Source organism: Euprymna scolopes, chromosome 2 (genome assembly GCF_053919585.1).
Source record: "Euprymna scolopes isolate OS-2025 chromosome 2, ASM5391958v1, whole genome shotgun sequence".
Classification (NCBI taxonomy): domain Eukaryota; kingdom Metazoa; phylum Mollusca; class Cephalopoda; order Sepiida; family Sepiolidae; genus Euprymna; species Euprymna scolopes.
Genome location: NC_136483.1, coordinates 14,003,285 through 14,017,764, shown reverse-complemented (window position 1 = coordinate 14,017,764; position 14,480 = coordinate 14,003,285). Strand labels below are relative to the sequence as shown.

The following is a 14,480-nucleotide window of genomic DNA, read 5'->3' as shown; positions in this document are numbered from 1 at the left end:
GTTAATTTTAATTAACAACAGTTGAGTTTGTCGAGATGGGAAGAATGATTCATTTATTTAATCGTTCAGTATAGCAAATACCAAGCAAGAAAATGCCTTCTCTATATTCCATCTCAAAACATTCAAACCAAATCAGATGATTGGTCAATGAAAATGCACAAAATGAAACAATATGCACGGTGTGGACCAAAGTGAAAAATATTATTGAAAGAATTTTAAACCAACACATTTTCATGTGTTAGTGAGAATGTGTGTGCGCATGTGTGTGTGTGTAAGGACAATTCTCAACCTCTATACTCAACAAATCTTTGATGTACAAACTTGAAATTTGGTATCTAAGATATTCAGACATGCAGGAAACTTTTTAATTGCTTTTCATCAGGAAAAAATGGCTGCTAAGGGGTAAAAATTTTAGAATTGGTACTTGGGAGTAATTGGATTTTTATCTGTTTGTTAACTGTTTCATGAATGTGCATGTGTGGCAGTGAAATATGACAGCTTCTTTATGTTAAGAATAAGATTGTTTGAAAACACTTTGTAGATATTGTGTCAATCTGGTCTAATGGATATCATATTTGACTCACTGTTGTTAGATTTTTGTTTCGATCTCAGCTTGAGTATTTTTTTTTTTTTTTACAAGAAGTGAACTGTTTAGAAAAAAAAAACATGAAAAAATGGCAGAAACATATGGAATGCATTAGACTGCATTAGACTTGCATAAATTAAGCGTCAGTTTTTGATTGGTATAAGAGATTTAAGGAATGTAGGGAGTCTGTGAGGGATGACGAGAAGTATGGGAGGAGTAAGAAAGTTACAACAGCAGAGTTGATTGGCCAAATAAAAAATTTCATGGATAAGGACTATCATGTGTCTACAGAGACAATAAGTGCACAGTTTCAGGTCAGTGTGGCAACTGTACACACAATTATTCGCAAGGAACTGAAGATGCAGAAGATTTGCACGAATGCACCAGTCCACAACTCCATTCTTGTCAAAAAACTATTTGACCAAGATGGGCATCAGGACCATGACCCTCTCTATAGTCCAGACCTTGCTCCCTGTGACTTCTGGTTAGTCCCTAAGCTCAATGAAACCCTAGAGGCTGTCATTATAAGACAATTGAGGAGATGAAAGAAGCTGTGACGAGAGTCATTGACACGCTCACACAAGAGGTCTTCCATGAGACCTTCCAGAAGGTGTTGAAATGGTACAAGTGCATTGCAGCCAGAGGAGATTACTTTGAAGAGGGACAATCAATAAAAGTACCCATACAAAAAAAAAAAAGAAAGTGGCTTTCATATAAATAGAGAATTACATCAGGATGGAGTATTGTTGCCACATTTGGGCAGGAGCTGCTAGAAAATTCTTATTCTGCCTTGACAGAGTTCAAAATAGACTTTGTAGACTCGTAGTGGGGGGAGGGGCTTTTCTTTTCAACCTCTTTCTCACAGAAGAAACATTGCGAGCCTGTCTCTGCTTTATCGTTATGGCAAGTGCTTGTCTGAACTCACATCTATGGTACCCCCTCACTAAACTTCCACAAACAAAAAATTCTAGCTGAAACCACTATCAATAATTTCACCCACTCTTTATCTGTGCCGAAACTTAAATGTAGATTCTTTGAACAAAGTTTCTTTTGAAGAACTGCACATCTGTGGAACTCTCGTCCGTTTGCCTGCTTTCCAGCTGACTACAATTTGGTTGTCTTCCAACAAATTCTTGTTGCACCATCCCCTTAAGTAATCCAATTTACCAAATTTCCACTATTAACGATTACTACGATATTATCCCGTTGACTACTGTACACTCATTAACCCTTATCCTCGAATGGCCTCTGGGCCTTTATAAGTGATGACTTATGTAAAAAAAAAAAATCTCAAAGGCTATTTCAGTGAGACAGTTCATTCAAATGAGAATTTTTTTTAAAATAAAGGGCATATCTCTTGGGTGGTCTGACTGGCCAGAGATATTTTCAGCTCTTTGCACACACATTTTCATCTGGTCAAGTATCTCTCACTGCAAAATCTGCAATTCACATGTACTAGCAAAACATGCATTGCACATGGTAACATCATAGACAACTCAAAAATTGCTAACACTTTAGGTGGTATAGCAAAACAAGTTGTATATTAAAAAAAATTTATGAAAAATACATACAAGAAAAAGTTAAATAAAAAATAAAAAATAACAATGAACAAAATTAAAATTTGTTTTAATTTATAAAATCTTTTATTCACAAGTTGATTAACAACCCCATATCCATAATGTGGGCATTTTTTTTTTAATTATATCATACTGCTGATTGAAACAATAGTGATGCAGTTTTGAAGAAATAAAAAAATAAAATTTGAGGAGGAGGAAGGCTTAGATGATGACTACGAAAACGTTTTTTAATGATTTTTTTTTCCATCTCTCATAACATTCTTGTATTTTCACCATCTTACAAAACCAACAAAGTATTTTCATTTATTTTCTCCATTTTGTAATGAGTAGATCACCGATTTAATATACAACTCTGAGATAGCTCCATTTTTTTTTTTTCTATAAAAAATTTTTCAGCATAAAAAACAACTAAAGATGTTTAATAAGACTTTGAATCATAATTTTGCTTACGTTCAAACTGTTCAATAATGAATGTCACTCAAGAATGATTATTTTCAAGTTACAATTCAGTCGTTATTCAAAATATTCATCAGCTAAATAACTTCAGTATCTATAAGAAATGAAATCTTGATGTATTCTGTTTGAGTAAAATACATAAAAGACTAATTTGAGGATTCATATTATTTGGATCATTTGAACCACCATTTTTATCTTTGTGATTTAAATCAAGAAACATGATTTGAGGATGATGATATGCAATGTTATGCCTATACACAGCTACAGCATCTCGTCTAGACTGTCCTTATATTTGGTAAGAAGAGAAATATTGGGGAAACAAAAAATTTAAAAGCCACTATACCACAAAGAATAAATAAATAAAATCTGCTTTCTGAACCCATCCTTGCTAGCCATTGTGACAGCCTTCAGCAACAACATCATCTCCCGAAAGTCTAACTCCATTTCACTACGGTAGCAACGGTGACAACATGGTAGTGTCAGTGCTATCCAGTTAACAGGACTCTGAAAATCTAAGAGGTGTCAACATCAGGATCCGTCATCCTTGGGTCATCTCTGCTTTTATGTGAGCCAAGCAAGGAAACGTCAGGTATAAAACCAAAAGTCCATGGAATGAGCACAACAATATTGGTGTAGATTCTTTTGTGTGCTTTGTGCCAAACTTTCCTTAATGTCAAGTGCAGCTTATTAAAAATGTGTCTGCTTTATCTTCAATTTAAACATACATATTTTTGTTAAAAAAAAAAAAAAAAAAGAATAAAAAGTTGGGCTATTTCCCATTGTTAGAATTATGATTCTATATTTATCTCCCTTGCAATTTATTCCCAAATTTCAGAACTCCATATTGAATCTTTTGAATACGACCAGTTTTTATTCACCATTTCACATATATCCAGTAAACTTGCTATAATTAATTTATTGGATCTTAACATGGCTGTTCCGAAGTATGAATTAACAAAATAGAAAAGTTAAAATTGTATAATGTCTTAAAATCTATTTCTGGTAAATGATTCAATACATATATAAAGAAAAAAAAAAGAAAGCTGTTTCATTCGTTTCAATATTTTTGAAACGACTACAAGTCTTGTGAGAATGGAGAAAAAACAAATGTACTATTTTGGTCCTTGGTGAGTATGAGAATGAATATTATTACAGTATTTAATAAACAGTTTAGGGTCAAACTAAATCAGTTGATGTTAGATTTTTAAGTGTATCTTATGTAGTTTCAGAGTTTTAGCCACACACACAACTTTCCTTTATATAATAAATTATTTTTATTACTATAATGCACGAAAGTAAATTGTTCTCATTTCATTAGTCATGACCGGGTAGAATGATTAACTTTTATGTCATTCTTAGTTATTATTACCTGTAGTGAGGATTGAACATTCAATCTCCAGAAGATTGTCAGTATGTCGATGTGGATGTATCTGAAGACGCTTGAAGATTAGATCAGATGAATAGTAGTATGAATAATCTAAATGATACAGATTCCTTAACATTATTCCTAATGCTTTCTTGAGGTATTAAGAGGAAGGGGACTTACATTGTAAGAGGGTAAGGGCTAAAATCTGTTCTACCTCATGTGATTTTCAATACGAAACCTGCATTTTCTTCTTTCAAAAAAGGACGGTTTGCCTCGCACTGAACTTAATAATATTATATATAAATTCTAATGTCAGTGTGATGCTGTCTATGTCGGGCAAACCACTTTGAAACAAGAATTGGACAACATGTACTTTCAGGTTTTCGTAATAAAAATAAAATTCCCCTCAGCCCTACCCACAATAATTTAGATTCTGCAAGTGGACAACATTTATTGAATAATCCAGAATGTGGGCAGGTATATAAGGACGACTTTTTTTGCAATTTTATTTCGAGGCCGATTGAGTAGTCATCTGAAAACTCTAAAATCCGTCTACATTGCATGACTCAAGCCCTCTCTCTGCAGGCAGAAGAGGTTCGTTAATACCCTGGACCTTTTGGGTGACTTGTAGAGGGATACTAGTCATGTCTCCCCCCCTTTCCTCCTTTTTTCTTTCTTGTATATTTATATGCGGGATATCATTCCTCACTCATGTTATTTTACAAGATTTTTTTCTCCTTTAATATTCATTTATATATATATATATATATATATATATATATATATATATAAACACACACACATGTATGATCTGCATTTTTTTTTCTCTTCTCCACTTCCTTTCTTCCTCTCTGCATATATTTTTTACAGTAATTGTCATTCTCACCTTATTTTTAATTTATTCCTCCATTTTCTTTTTAAAAAAAATCAAAATGCCTTTGTTTTCCCTTGATAAGGATGGCGAAAGACCTCTCGGGTGTAAAAGAACTCTTTCCCATCATATATAAATTTTGTACCCCAAATAAACTTATATATCAATTCTTTTTTGGATGAAGTGTTGTCCCTAAATTGGGACTCCACTGAAACATGTAATCACATATGTAACCAATAAAGTTTGTATAAAAAACTATATATATATATATATATATATATATATATATATATATATATATATATATATATATATACACACACACACACACCAAGTTAAAGGTATTCAGGAGATAAAACTCATGAATTAAAACGAGGTTATTAAGAGTGCTCAATAAAAAAGAGCAAAATATAATATTTTATATATATATATATAAAATATCATATTTTGCTCTTTTTTATAAGCCTGACGATTTCTCACGAGAATGAAACATGGAATATTCTGTGTAGCTTAATTGCCATATATATTTTTATAACATATATATACACACACACACTATATATATATATATATATATATATATATATATATATAGTGCGTGTGTGTGTATAGGAAAGCCTGTGACCTGTTGGATCACAAACCGAGTTCAAGTCAGATCATTTGAATCAGGAAGAAGTGAATTTACAAAGTTATTATATAAAAAAAGAGACAAAATCCTAAATTAATTTCTTCCTAACCCACCCCTTTCTCATTTTCTTTACTTCTCCATTTACAGATTAAATAGAATTACTACTTGTGATGATATTTCTTTTGTTAATAATGAATCATTCCAATCTGGAATTTAATAATTTTATTATCTTTGACTTTGAAAGAGTGACAGAAGTGAGAATTATAGACACTGTAAATCATGATAGTGATAATAGGTTCACAACATACAATGAGAGTGTGAAAGCAATAGACAGAAACTTAAAAGATTACTTGTAGAGTTAACTGCAAACTACGGTTAATTAGAATAATTAAAATAAGAATTATTTCAAACATAACTCCATCCCAAAACTATAGAATATTTTAGCATGCATTTTGTATGATTTAAAATATCTTTGTAGAAATAAATGCAGATTATTTCGATTTTAGTAAAATAATAGACTAGAATATATCGCGTTTCTTTTATCTATTTTTAATTAATTAGTTCATTTAATATAGTCTGTGCTGAAGCAACACTTACAAAGTGTAAAACAGTAGTGGAAAAAATAAAAGCATCCACCAATATTACGAGGGGCGTGCAATAAGTAATGCCCCTGACCCACTTCCAGTCGTCTGATCTAGCTGAAATTTTGCATGTGCAATGATTTATATCTCTACGGATTATGTGGCAAATTACAGCTCTGAACTAATTGTAGTTTCTGTTTTACAGATGTTTGAACTCAGTCAGGTGTGAAATGGAGCCTGTTGAATGTCGAGCAGTGATCCGGTTTTTGTATTTGTAAAGACGCACACCACAGGAGACTTTTGATGAAATGAAAGAAACTTATGGTGATAATGCCCCATCATATGACCTTGTAAAACGCTGGCATCGTGAATTCAAACATGGCCGGAAGTCTGTGGAAACAGCTCCCAGACCTAGTCCCCCCCCCCTTCTGGCATTGATGAAGAATCTGTCCGTCAAGTTGAGGCTGCCATTTTGGAAGATTGGCGCATTACTATTCGCCAAATAGCCCAAAATGTCAAGATTAGTACAGGATCTGTGGAAACTATCATTCATGACCATTTGCATATGCATAAGGTGTCTGTCAGATGGATTTCCAGGTTGCTCTCACCATTCCAGAAGCGAGAATGCGTTGAGTGCTCAAGGATGAATTTGGAGATGTGCCAAAAAGAGGAGTCAAAGTTTTTTAAAAGACTGATTACACAGGATGAAACCTGGGTCCATCACTATGATCCAGAGACCAAAGCCCAGTCAATGCAGTGGAAGCACTTGGACTCACCACCTCCAAAGAAGGCAAGGGTGCAGCCCTTCATTGGTAAGGTCATGCTCACAGTCTTCTGGGACCAGGACGGAGTAGTGATGACAGATTTCTTGGCAAAGGGTACCACAATTACAGCAGCCTATTATGCTTCACTTTTGAGGAAATTAAGGGAAGCTATCAAAATCAAGAGGCGGGGCAAGATCAGCAAAGGTACCCTCCTTCTGCAGGACAATGCTCCGGTCCACAACTCGCATGTCACCAGATCAGAAGCACGGGTATGTGGTTATTAACTCCTACCACATCCTTCCTACTCGCCTGACCTTGCACCCTCTGACTTTCACCTCTTTCCAGCCATGAAGTTGTTTTTGAAAGGAAAGTGTTTCCCAGATGATCCAGCCTTGATTTCTGAAGTCACGTCGTGGTTGAAGGACCAACCTGGGGTGTTCTACAAAAATGGTCTCCAGAGCTGCATCAAACGATGAGAGAAATGCATAACTTTGGGTGGTTCCTATGTACAGAAAGACTAATAACTGTGCCAAGTTTCATTGCTGTACTGCTATGAGAAGTGGGCCAGGGGCATTACTTATTGCACGTCCCTCGTAATATTAAAAAATATAAAAATAAGCTAAAATCATAAGTGTGGACTGAATCTATTTCTTGATCAAGGAAATGTAACCTACCAATAATGAGAGCGGTGTGTGGAGTGAGAGTAAGTGATATTTTAGTAAAAGGTGAAATTCACGCCCATATTATCTGTAGTTAATTGGAATATGTAAGAACTGATGTAAGAACTGTACGGATACACAAAAAGATCAACAGTGTATATATATGTCCAGAAAGTATGGTGGAAGGATGCAGGTAAACCACCAAGATGACATAACAGATGTTCCTGGATCAATGATGAATTGAGAGACAGAAGATCTAAGAAACTGTCAAGACATAATCAATGATTCTGCTGTATGAGGAGAAAAAGGTTGATCATTATTTTTTTTTTTTTTTTTCTGTCTTGATACAAGAGTGATACCATTGATCAGATTTGCAGACATAAATCTGTTTAGTGCCTCGGTTTTGTTTAAGACACTATTTCAATCTATCACCATGAAGGATCTCATTAATGGAATAGCCAGGACTTAATTTCAGTAAAATTGGGCACTACCATGCTTATTCTACTGCAAGGGAGAAGGGGAAGAGGGTCATCAAAGTTTAATTGAAACTGTATTAGATTTTTATAATGTTGAAATATTTTAGAATGAAAAAAAAAAAGTTTGCAAGATGGAATTTTTTTTTAATACTTTAAGGTTTAATGTAAGCCTGGTGATTTGTAGAATTACTCTCCTCTGGATGTGATCACTGAAATAATAAAATTTAATTCACAAAAATAATGGATGGGGTCTAACAAAAGAAAAGAAAAAACATGATCGAGTTGCCCAGTGTCAGATTGTCAATTGGTCTACTTTAACCAAAATTCACAAACAAGCCTTCATCTTTCTGGGTCTCATGAAACAAAAGAAAAAAAAACAAAATAAAACAAAACACAAAAAAAAAAATAAATAAGTGGCAAGAGTTATCTTTTCCTTAGCCAACTATAAACCCTATTACAAGGAGAATACCAACTGCAGAACTATGAGGCAGCAGTAACAACTTTAACAATCAATATACAGCACCATCTTTAAAAAACAAAAAATAATCATAAACGAAAAAGAAACATTGTCACTTGGCAGGGTAGACAGAGTTACTGCTGTTTTGCAGCTAGGCAGATTATTATTCATGCACACATATTTTGGGTGGTTGGTTTTGCAATGCGGGGAAAACAGATTTTTGTTTTTGTTTTATGAAATTGCATAAGGAAAATAAGTGGGACAAACATTTTTGTTCAGCAGGGCAGAAGAAAGGTGAAGTCATTTTAAATAGTTAAATAATTGCATCAAATGTATACCACTTTTTATCGGAATGTTTGTACTTAAAAAAAGGGGGGGGGCGAATTTGAAAAATAAAAGGGGGGCAGATTTGGAAAAGAAAGTCCAATTTATTAAGATTTGATTATTAAAATTGAAGCATAATTTTAATATTTCCTTATGTATTCTTCCATTAATAAAAAAGATAAGCAATTTCTTAAGCAGTTATAGGGTAGAGGGATTATATAGATAATAAACCAAATTAATAAGAATTCAATATCAAGTCAATATTTATTATCATTTAATCCATAATGATTAAGCCCACCACAAAGATTAAAATCGCTTTTGACATAAGAAAAAAAAAAAAATAATCAGTATTCAAAACATGAAAAAAAAAAAAAAAAAAAAAAGGGGGGGGGGTTGTAACATTTTTTTGTTATTGCATTGTTCTTTTCATTATGTCACGCTAAGTGTTTTTTCCTTTATGTTGAAGCATAAACAAATGAAAATCAGGATGGAGAATGTTGTTTAAGTGCCATATATATTTTCATAACTTATATATTTATTACTCTATGGTTTATTTTTACTTTAATAACAAAGTGCATGTTAAAATACTCTTTAGTGATGGGTTTGAATTATGTTTGAAAGAAATTCCATTTTAATTTTTTTAATTAATCATAATTTTTAATAAACTCAAACTATCATTTACATTTTTCTCACCTCCATTATATTGATTTAAGTATTTCATAATATTTTTATTAACTGAATATTTAGAGACAGAGTGATTCTTTTATCAGTATTGCTTCTTAATAGTTCATTTTGCCATCTTGTTTATGTGTGTTTGTGTGTGTGTAATTTTCTCTTTATTCCTGTATTATCCAGAATGATGAAAGTAATGAGATTTATTACTTTTAGTTATGCAAAAGAATGTCTAAAAAGATATGTCACAGTTGATGAACTTTTGAATGAAATCCAAATGAAATAATTAAGTCCATGGGAAGTCATAAAAGCGTAACAGCATAGCTACATTCCAAGTTCCAAATATTTATTTTTTTACCAAACAGTTCTTTCAGCATATCAAAACTTTGGTACATTTTTTTTACAGATCTGTTTTGTTATGCAGAAACAATCAATTATTATTATGTCAATATTGAATATTTTCATGCATATACTCCTTAGAAAAATAGAATTTATTATTTTTTTTTTAACTTAAAAAGAAATATGCATGACAATATTTCTTTCTAAGTAAAAAAAATCCTATTTTTCTGAGGAGTGTACACATGAAAAGATTCGATATTGCCATAGTAAATGATTGTTTCTGGGTAATGAAATAGATCTGTAAAAAATGTACCAAAGTGTTTATATGCTGAAAGAACTATTTGGTAAAAATAAATATTTGGAATGTAGTTATACTGTTTAACTTTATGTGCTCTCTAGTTATATTTAACAAATACTGAGGTTCTAAACAAAAAGGATTAGTATATACAAAGGATGAAGCATAATTAAAAAAGTGTTGTCTTTAAAACCACTTCCAAACTTACACCACCTGACACTCTAAATAGTCACCCATCTAAGCAGTGACGAAGTTCAACATAGCTGAACTTTGGTAATCCAACAAAAAATGTGATGTAAGCCATAAGTTGATGTCATTAGACAGTCAAGTGTTGAATATCAGGATTAGGTTGTAGCATAGTTGAAAACTTTTATGACAGCTTGCTGTGCTCAGATTACCGTCTTCATTTTGAGTTTAATCGATTCAAACCTAATTTGAATAAAACACTAATTTTTTTCTATGCACATGTTTTGATGGAGTGATTTAAGTGTTTCAGTTATATCATCATCTTTGGACAATGCACTGCTTGCAAGTCTAGTTTTTAGATTAGAAAAAAAAGTTTTGTTTTTTATGTCACTCAACATTTATTTGAGAGCAATGCATATGGAGTAAAAATGTGGATTGCAATGTCTTCTCTTGTCTAGCATAAAAGGAATCTGACAAATTCTAACATTTTTTTTACAACCAGGATATCACCATTTATCAAAGCCCAAAGGCTACGAGGATAATGATTAACAAGTGTCGGTGGACAGTGAGACAGCATCGTGTTGCTTGGTGACATTAGAAATTGGGTAGAATTTGATTAAGAGGATGGCTCAACAACCTCCTTCTCACTTTCACACTTTCAAATATGATCACATAACCTCCAAAGTCCTTATTTTGTTTGTGTATTCTGCGACATATTCATATCCTGGTTTAAATGGCTAATCTCAGTTTCATTTTGTTTGCACGAGCATCAGTTTGGGACAAGGCCATCTATTCTGAGCATTTTGATTCATGCATATATTGCATAGCATCAACTGCTTTTGCATTTACCAATGTTCTATGATGACTCAGCAATTCTTAGAATTAATCTAAGTTATAATACAATCATCAATCAAATAAAAAAACGCTTCAGGTGAGAAAATTAAAAAAATAAATAAATGTTCACAAGATCCTAAAAAATCCAGGATTAGGTTATACTGTATTTGAATAGGAAAGAAATTTTATATTTACATGAAATAAAATATTTTTTTGCAATCAATATTTAAGGAATAAAAGCCACAAAAAAATAAAATAATTACTAAATTAAATTTCTATCAATTTTTTTTTTTACCTCACCTCCATTGTTTAAAAAATAAAATAAAAATGTTTTTTTAAAGCTGGTAAAAATTACTTCATCATCCATGTAATAAGTCGATTATTTTTACGTTCACAACCAAATTTCAAATGGACTTAAAACAGGATTATTTGAAATGAGGTAGTCGTTAGGAGGTTGTGTGAATTGCCAGCAATGTTGAGCACCATAAAGAGGTTGATTTTGAAAGAGGTACCGAGAGACGTGTACTCTTAAGCGTGCTTTTTAAAGAAGGTACTTTGTTGATATTTTTATAACTTACGATTCATTTGATTTTTTCTTGTTAATAAACAAACATTTCAATGAAACGTCATCGTTTATTATTTCTAAAGATTTGCTGTTGTAAAAAATATCAAACGTAGCGATTTCCTCTTCTCATAAAATATTGTGTTCTTTGTCTTGTTATTTCAATAAATGTTTTTTTATCCAACTCATATAGTTAGTTTTGAAAGTATATATGGCAATTAAGCTAACCTGAATTTTCCACGTTTTATCCTTATCGTTAAGGCTATTGCATGGAGTTGATATTACCACGTTTTTATATGTTCACTTGGTGCCGAGTTTGCTAATTAGCCAATCAGATTCTTTGTTATTCACACACCCATTATTGCAGCCAATGGTCACATGTTTATCAGGCAGAGGTTCACTTAATCTATAATTAACCCCTTCTTTTGTTCGTTTTTGGAGGGAATGGGTCATCTTTTCTTTGAATGAGGATTAGGTTGTGTTATAAGTCAAAAAGTTGAAAGGCATTCACAAAATTTTTAACCTCATCAAGAGACAAATAATTAAAAATAGACAATATATCTTATTCACTGATATGCAGGTATGTGTGTGCATTTATATAGAGAAAGAGAGACAGAGTGGTGATAGCTGTGTCTTTTCATACAGGAAGAAGAGTCATGAACATTGGCAAGTTTTTCAACCTACTGAGGAGTCTCGTTTACTGAGTGAAAAACATAACCATGTTTTTAATAATCTTAAAATACTCTCATCCCCATAGTTACTTAATAAATAACCTGCTGAGAGATGAAACAATACAAGGTTGATTTAATATGGGGGATAATATATTTTTTTTACTATCAAGATCATTTACAGCAATTCTTTGCCTTTCAACACTTCAGCACTTTGTGACATAAAAAAAAAAAACAAGGTAGATAAATAACATATACAAATACAGAATGTATATTTTTGATTGCTGAAGCTACTTGGAAATCAAATAACCTAAGAAAATGAATGGGCATCACAAAATGTAACAAGATTTAGAGAAAAAGTCTGTCATTCTTAAAAACCAGAATCAGCTAGCAGAAATCCATGAAAGAGAAGCAAGTTATCAAAATAATAAAACTGTTCAACTTGGAACACAAGCATTCTTAGTTGCTGAAGTTTTTCTCTAATAAGTTTCAAGCAAAAACAAACAAACAAACAAAAAAAAATGTTAAATAAAAATAACTGTTGGATTTCCCGGTTCTAAAATTGCTTCATTTCTATTTAATAATAAATATATTGGGGTCAAATCTTAAAATTTGAAGATGAAATGATTCACTCTGAAAAACCAACAACTAATAATATCCACAAAAAGAATTCTAGCCCAATGAAATCTTATGATATAAAGAATTTCAAACAAGAGGATAAAAAGTTAACAGCAAAAATGACTGTTGGATTCGAAAAGATACAGAAGAGATTTCTGCACCAAATTTCCTACATCAACCATGCACGTCATCAGCAGTGATTGACATCATGCTTTCACTTTTCTTCACAAACGCTCCAAGGTTAAATAAATGCAGGGGTTTTTTTTTTTTTACAGAAAATCACAATGAAACTAAAGTTCTCGTAGGATCATCAAAGTTAAGCAATGTTGAGCTTGGTTAGTGACTGCTTGAAAATACCAATCACAAAACGTTGCTGTATTTAAATTTTATAATAAAATTTATTGGTGTCAAATTTTGAAACTTTTGTCCTAACTTATCAATAGCATCCTATCTGTCAGCAAATATAATAATGAATATAAAATTGTCAAAATTTCAAGAGAATTGAGAAAAATATCTTAGAATGATTTATACTTAACGCAAGTGTGGTAACATTTTTGACGCTATATTTCAGATTTCTATTCGGTGGTAAGGAGAATGAGTAAACATAACTGAAAACTCTTCTTGAGAAAAATTTGCAAAGTAAAATGATAAAATGTGGTATTGCTTCACCCCCCTCTCATGTTAGTCCTTCACCTTTCTTTAAAAAGTAAACAAATAGATTTAAAAATAAATAAATAAAATCCCTCATCATCTCAAATGCAACAATGTTAAATTCTTTTTTTTTAAATTTTACTTTTTATATTTTATTCTTTTGCTTCTTTTTATCCCACCAACTCTTATACCCAAGAGAGAAATATCACAAAGTGGCTAGGACAAATTTTTATATGAAAAAAAAAAAAAAAAAAAGATTGGGGAAACTTCTTTGCCATATTCATCTTTTTTTCTTTTTCCCCTGCCACCCCCACCCATCTTACAAAAACAAAGAAAAGAAAATCAAGATAGATGTTAGATGTCCATTCTCAGAGTAGTCAAAACTTATTTTGAAGGAGGGAGACTTAGCTCTTTGTGAAAGGTCAAAGTTGAAAGAGCTCATTGTTGGTTTGTTCAGATTTCTGCAGTGTAGACTGCACTTGTTTAGTCCGTGATCGGATCACCAGAACTGGTGGGGAACAGTCATTGCCAAAACTGATGCTTTTGGACATGGAATTCACAGACGAAGGCTTACAGCGTCTTGAAGAATTATTGCTCCAGGATTCCCTGAGAGGAGACTGATGGGCAGACAAAGAAACATCTTGTAAGCTGCAGGTGGAAAAAAAAAAAAAAGATTAATTGGAAGTGGGGGAAAAAATCCCAAACAAAAAAGAATACAAGAAAACATCTAAAAGTTAAAATATTTTATTTTAAAACAAAAACAATAAAAATATATAAACACTAACATAATTTGTGAATTAATTGGATGAATATTCTCATTTTGGTTGTTAGTTTTACAAAATTTTTGCCAATGTAATCTCTAACCATGTTCACGTATATCTTTATGAACTTGCGAAACTGGATAGAATTT

At 32.2% G+C, this 14,480-nt stretch overlaps 1 protein-coding gene across 6 annotated transcripts in view; it reads right to left on the bottom strand.

The window, feature by feature from the left end:
• Positions 1-2,206: 2,206 nt before the first annotated feature.
• The window catches only part of LOC145288790 (lysM and putative peptidoglycan-binding domain-containing protein 2-like), a 155,278-nt gene continuing 143,004 nt past the window's right edge, over positions 2,207-14,480 (bottom strand). For 4 of the 6 annotated variants that reach the window (XM_080136360.1, XM_080136359.1, XM_080136358.1 and 1 more), the window contains one exon: positions 2,207-14,218. Coding sequence is in view for 2 of the 6 variants with exons in the window: in XM_080136359.1 (XP_079992485.1) it covers positions 13,993-14,218 (226 nt within the window). In the remaining 4 variants the exon portion in view is untranslated. The remainder of the gene's footprint in view (positions 14,219-14,480) is intronic. The other 2 variants (XR_013869300.1, XR_013869301.1) reach the window with 2 other exon arrangements.